The sequence below is a fragment of the Pristiophorus japonicus genome, chromosome 12 (assembly GCF_044704955.1).
Source record: "Pristiophorus japonicus isolate sPriJap1 chromosome 12, sPriJap1.hap1, whole genome shotgun sequence".
In the NCBI taxonomy this organism is placed as follows: Eukaryota; Metazoa; Chordata; class Chondrichthyes; family Pristiophoridae; genus Pristiophorus; species Pristiophorus japonicus.
The window spans coordinates 152,111,288-152,118,260 of record NC_091988.1 but is presented as its reverse complement, the minus strand read 5'-3'; the positions used below and the strand labels follow the sequence as shown (position 1 = coordinate 152,118,260).

General features: G+C 40.6%; 1 protein-coding gene across 1 annotated transcript in view; it reads right to left on the bottom strand.

Annotated features, from left to right (window-relative positions):
- Positions 1–811: 811 nt before the first annotated feature.
- pfdn4 (prefoldin subunit 4) overlaps positions 812–6,973 on the bottom strand; it is a 30,450-nt gene continuing 24,288 nt past the window's right edge. The window contains exons 3-4 of the mRNA XM_070895016.1: positions 5,359–5,499; positions 812–1,376 (exon numbers count right to left, since the gene is read on the bottom strand). Coding sequence (XP_070751117.1) covers positions 1,245–1,376; positions 5,359–5,499 — 273 coding nt within the window. The 3' untranslated portion in view covers positions 812–1,244. The remainder of the gene's footprint in view (positions 1,377–5,358; positions 5,500–6,973) is intronic.

The window sequence follows — 6,973 nt, the reverse complement described above, 5'->3', positions numbered from 1 at the left end:
ACGACTTGTGTATTCGCACCCAAAAGGTATCTCTGCACCCCTTTAAAATTGTACCATCCAATTTATATTGCCTTTCCTCATTCTTCCTACCAGAATGCATCACTTCACACTTCTCTGCATTAAATTGCATCTGCCATGTGTCTGCCAATTTTATCATCCTATAAAAAGTCTGTTGCTATTCTCCTCATTGTTTTATGTCATCTACACACTTCAACATTTTGCCTTGTATACCCAAGTGCAGGTCATTAATATATATCAAAAAGAGCAGTAGTCCTAATACCTACCCCTGGGGGACACCACTATATACTTCCCTCTATTATGAAAAACAACCAACCATTCACCACTACTCTCTGCTTCCTGTCTCTTTGACAATTTGATATCCATGCTGCCACTGCCCCTTTAAATCACATGGGCTTCAATTTTGCTAACATCTTAAATGTTTTCAGTTACTCGAGGGGCTAGATGGCCTACTCCTGTTCCTAATTCTTATGAAAGCAGCATTACTTTCACACCAAATGTTAGGTTTAAATAATTCTGGAGTCACAGCCTTGTAAAATGAAAGGCAACCAAACTGTTTTTAATTGAAGCATTTGTGCAATCCAACAATTTCTGGAATGAACTGCTCCTTTGCAGTGCTAGCTGATTATTCAGGTACGGCAGCAATATTCAAAGGGTTTCCAAAATTGAAAATCTCTATTTCCAGTGCAATATCATAATATATCAAACTTAAGGATCACAATATGTCACTACATCAAATCCTGATTATATTGTAATAACTCAAAGGGTTGAATTAAGACTCAAATGTACCAGCTTTAGCATTATGAAAATGTAATCCTTTTATTGGGAAGGTGGATTGTGCAGGTTTACCAGAATGGACACTGTCTCAATGCGTTACAGCATTCAAAATAATAGACCAATATTTGAATGCTAAAGATATACAGGTACTTGAATGTTTTTTCTAATCCGGGATTTAAGATCTGAATATTTTACAGACAATTCAAAAATCAAAATGTGGAACCACCGTATAAATAAATAACGAGTGCAAGCACGTATAAAAAGTTTTTCCATCAAATAAACGGAGCTGCAGGACAAAAATCTTAAGACAATTCCATAATAAATGAACAAAATGATGACTCTGATTTTTTTTTTTAAATCACCATTTCCTAAAGCATACTGCAATAGCTGTCCAACCTGGGAAGTTAATCATTCAACTGAATGAGATGTGACTGATGAGAATAAACAGTTCAGTTATCATCTGCTTCAAGGTTAATGTTGTTTCCAAATTTTGCATAGAGCTGAACTTTAAGATCGGATAACACCTGCTGAATGGCCTCCACACGAGCCTGCAAAGCCTGGATCTCATCTTGGAGACTTTGCTGAAAAATAAAATTTAAAGTCTTGTCAGGGTACAAAGAGACAAGAAAATTAATGTTCTTTATTATTGTAATACTATCTATATTCATTTACTTGGGGTCACAAAGCTGTGAAAACATCTTGAGGAATTATTTTAATGGTTTAGATTTAAACAAAGCCAGAAGTGTTGATGGCATTAGGTGCATTGAGTCACTTTGCAACCAAGTCATCGACAGCAATGTTTTCCATGTCACAGTTTGAAAGTGGGGGGGGGGGGGGGAAGAGGAGAGGAAGAAGCAGCATTGTGGATCACCTGATAATCAGGAAACACCAGCCTAAAGTGATGAAGAAGCCAGTGACGCAGACCATCACCACCATCTCATTGTGCTGGTATGTTGCCTTCATGAGGAACATAAGAATTGGCAGAATCCACATATGATGTGAGGTCATCAAATATATCTATAATGTATTAAAAATCATACATTAGCATTCACTTCCTGTCATCCTTTGCTATTATAAATTCCTATGCCCACATTTATAATGGAAACTACCTACATAAATGTATATTATTACATTTGGTATGTCCAGTCACTTATGTATTGTAACCTATAGAATCCTTTTGCCAGTTACGCAGGGACATGAATATCCCACTCGAGTAATGTTTAGAAGGATCACATATGATGCTTCTTAATATGATGTTATTATACTGCCTTAAATGTACTTGTTTTTTCTCCACATACCTTTGAGTGTCTTTTACATTGCATTTTTGAGACAGAGTGTGAGGGGGGAAGAACTGGGCAGGAGAAGCCTCCTCTAACATTTTCACTAACTTGCTGGCTGGATGCTCCTCCCAGCAACGTTGCCCACCTGTCCTGGACCATAAATAGTCCCTGCTCGGTGGCATGTCTCAGCTTCACCAGCCCGTTCCTGGTTGAGAACGCTCCTTACCGCCACCTCTTAGCTATTCGCAGCCTGCCACTCTTAACATTCAATAAAAACAAATGAGGTTTGAACATCTCCCAATTTCTCCCCAAAGGAACCTTGCTCAGTTGCACACAGTTCAAATACAATAATTAAGTTGTAATTTTTTTAGCTGCATTATGTCCATCTATCTTCCCCCTATAAATCTGGCAGTAAACTTGCTCCTTGTTCTATCTACAGCTGATGTTTCTCAGTTTGCTGTACTTGCCTACAACTCTTCATCATACCCATCCACATTTGCCCAGAAAATGTAACATAAAAATAAAACACCATCATTTAGGGGGGGAAATCAAATCAATGGACTATCATGATCTTATTCAAAATCCTTATTTGGAATAAGAAGTACACTACTTATTTGTATTGTTTAAAACAAAAAGAATTCTAAGGTCCATTCTTACAATCAAATCCTTCCAAGACCAGCTATCATCTATTTTCCCCTTTATCCTTTATCTACACTCCACTCTACCCCCGGCTCCCCCTCCTTTCTCAGAGCTCCACAATCATCATAGTGTCACTGCTTCAAGTGTGGCTACTTCTGTATTTAGACAACATCTTTAGCATTGAAGCACCTTGTGATGTTCTCAGAATCACATGGAAAATAAATGGACACAGCAAAAGAGATATTAGGAGGGGTGAAAGTGGTGGGTTGTAAGGAGGAGGGAGAGGTGAAGCGGCAGAGGGAGTGAATTCCAGAATGTAGCCTTAAGCACCTGAAGGCATAGCTACCAATTGTGGGTGGAGGGAGGGAGAAAGGACTACACAAGAGGCTTGTCAGAGGGACAAAGAGTTCAGCAAGAGTTGCAAGGTGGTTAGAGAGAGAGAGAGGAGTAAGACCATGAGAGAGAGATGTATTTAAAGTCAAGGATGAGAATTTTAGATAAAGTGTTGGAAGACCAGAAGCCAATGTAGGTTAGCGAGAAGAGGGGTGATGGGGGAGCAGGTTTTGTAGCAGAGTCTTGAATGAGCTAAAGTTTATGAAGGATGGGCAGCCTACCAGGAAATTACAGTAATCGAGTCGAGTGTGAAAGGCATGGATGAGGGTTTCAGCAACAGATGGACTGAGGTGGGGTGGAGATGGGCAATATTAGGAGGTTGAAAGAGACAGTTTTGTGATGGAGTGTATATGAGGCTGGAAGAGAACTTCACCATAATCACAGGGCCAGGACAAGAGAGAGACTGGGGTAGGTTTGGCTTGATGGACAGAAGGGAGGGAGGGAGGCAACAGAACCAATTGAATGGATAGTTCATCTTGTGAATGAACAAATCCACAATCCTTGCACTTGCTTTGGAGGTGAGTATGGAGGAGGTAAGGGAGAGGTTTAAAAAGGCTGTTGGCAGTAAACAAAAGATGAGGCCCCCAGGATGATCTTTGAGAAGTGAGCAATTTTGGCAGAGGAATGGCATGATAGAGTTTGATGTGGTTAAGCCAGATCAGTCGATGGAGACTATCCATATTGCCCCTGGTAACATATTTCACTATTTGCATCATCATCACTATGCTGTTTTTCCCTACAGTTCCAAATCCTATATACTCCCCTCAATGCAATGTCAGGTTGTGCCATTTGGAGTGCATTGGAATAGTCAAGTCTTGAGGTAACAAAGGCATGGATGAGGGATCCAGCAGCAGATGAGCTGAGGTGGGATGGAGTTGGGCGATATTACAAAGATGAAAATAGGTGGTCTTAGTGATGGTGCCACTGGTATCGGAGGAACAACACTGTTGGGAAACGGTGAAGGTTTTGGAGATTACAGCATCGAAGGTGAGGGAGTAGCTAAGCAAATAAACAGCTGCAGAGGTACAACCCCCCCCGCCCCCCCTCCCTCGAAATTATCCGAGTCTGCTGAAGCCTTTGAACTTCCATATGTGACAAGAAAATGAAAACAACTGCGATGGAAAATTACTCATTATACTTTAATACAGCATTTATAAGCTATTTATTTTCCATTACACAAGGAGTTAACTTAACAACTACAAACAAATACTGGGAGCTTTTTCCTAAGATGTTATTCAACACAACATCATTCCTTTTGCTGTGAGTCTATTCCACATATGTAATCTTTCTAATTTCATCTTGCAAGAGGCTAGTTATAATTTTATACTCATGTCCTCTTGTTCTTGTGTTCAAAATACAGGCTGACAGTCCAGTGCAATACTGAAAGAGCTGCATTATCAGAACAGCTGTCCTGTGTTCAAAGATGTTTTTTTTTCCCACTTCAGTTGGATGTTAAAGATCCCATGGTACTATTTGAAGATCTTGGCCAACCTATTTCCCTTAATTAATTCCAGCAAAAAAACCCAGTTAACTGCTCATTCATCTCATTGCTGTTTGTTGGATTTTGCTACAGATCCGAAATCCAGAAACCTCAGGACCGAGGCTGTTCCGAGTATTTCAGAACCTCTTTGCCTGTGAAGAGTGAGATGTGGTTGGGCAGCCGAGATAAGGCGGTGAGGTAAGAGGACGGACGTCAGGCCGCCGAGGTAAGGGGGCAGAGGTCAGGCCGCCGGAGCCCTGAACATTTTCCGGTTTCCAGACGACCCCGCCACAGATTGGCCCAGTGTCCGGAACATTCTAAATTTCAGAACTTTGGATTTCGGACACTCGACCTGCATATGCAAAATAGCTGCCATGTTTGCCCAGGTAATAATATGCTACATTTTAAATTAATTAATTGTATATGAAACACTAAGTTTGGGAAAAATTATAAATTCAAATCTTTATTCTCCATTTTTTCCCTAAACCCACAATCCAAATTAAACAACTTGCTAGCACCTTCATGCTTGGCATTTTAAAATCCTCTCATGTCCACTTAAAACTAACATGCAATTTTTAACAAGATTCAAACCTTCAACGTGCCTCTACAACTTTAACTGTGTAAACTTAAGTTCTTGCCTACTGCAGCCTTGCTGAGTATAGATTAACACTAACTACATTTGAGGCAAGTATAACTTCAGTCCAAGTGTAATTACTCACTGGTGAATTGAAACACTAGCAGTAAGCTCCAGGCAGCCAAGATATTTATTACCTTTGCAGCTTCTAGCATCTCCTGCGTCTCATCCTGAGAGTGGCTAATAAAAACCTCTCCAATTTGATAAGGCACCAGCACAGTGTCTTCATCAAGCATCATGATATCATCAGAGGCATCTTCTAGATTCTGTAACTGTTTCTGAGTTAAATCACATAAAACAGGATTAGTGACAGTTAAAAAAAAACATTTATCACAATTGCACACACCGGAGTATTAAAAAAAGTTTCCATAGCGGTTTTGTTGCACTAATCCTTGGCTTGGTGTTAGATCAAGCTTCTTCTTATCCTCACAAAAGGATTTACAGACAACTAAGTAAGGCTCACTTTCCATGATTCTTTACACACTTGTCCACTGCAGAGTGGCAACAATTAAAGCAATTTGTCACTCAGGAAATGCAAGTGAACTGCCATCTTACTAAAAATGAAATATTTATTCAAAGGGAAACAATTTTTTTTTTTTTTAAAAACGTGTTGTGTTAACCAAAGAAAGGTACTTTGGATTATTCAGAATAATGGAACATTCATGCACCTTTTGGACACAGCATGAAAATTAAGCGTCCCCTGACCAGTTACAGAATTGATCAGAGGCAGAGGCATAGAAGGCAGCTCTGCTTAAAAAGTATTTTTGCTCCTTCTGTTTGTTTGCTCTAAAATCACTCTCTAATACCACTGACCAAAAAGGCAGAGAGGCAGACCACAGCCAGTACCACTCTGTACCCCAACACTAAGATGAGCAGCTCTCTTATTTCCATCCATATATTGGATGTGCCTATTGTCACTTAGTGTCTCCAGCAATAAAGCTCAATATTACAATATTGTGAAGTGAATTGTAGGTGCTGATTCACATTCAATGACACAGGCCATGATTTTAATCCCTGTTTGCTGCCTGTCTGGGTGGGGTGGGGGTATGGTGGCAGTGGCAAAGGGTCAGGCAAGGGGTTAAAATTTCAAGATTTTAGCTCCCGGTTCCAACCTCCCGTCATTTTAATGTCACCAACTAGCTAGGCAGCCAGAATCACTGCCTCTTAAAATCCTGTATATCCGACCACATATTCGTTCGCACCAAGACAACCCATTTCCATCTTCGTAATATCGCCCAACTCCACCCCGCCTCAGCTCGTTTGCTGCGGAAACCCTCATCCATGCCTTTGTTATTTCTAGACTTGACTATTCCAATGCACTCCCATCTTCCACCCTCCATAAACCAAGGTCATCCAATAATCTGCAGTTCATGTCCTAACTCTCAAAGGCCTGTTCAACCATCACTCCTGTGCTACACTGAATCTCAATTAAGCAACACAATTTCAAAATTCAGTTTTCAAATCCCTCTTTGGTCTCGCCCCCCTATCTCTCTCTAATCTCCTCCAGTCCTACAATCCTCTGGGATATCTGCACTCCTCCAATTCTGGCCTCTTGAGCATCACCGATCTTAATCGCTCCACTATTGGTGGCCGTGCCTTCAGCTGCCAAGGCCCCAAGCTCTGCAGTTCCTTCCCTAAACCTCTCTGCTTCTATTTCCTCCTTTAAGATGCTCCTTAAAAACGTACCTCTTTGACCAAGCTTTTGATCATCTGTCCTAATGTGCTCATATGGCTCTGTCAAATTTTGTTTTA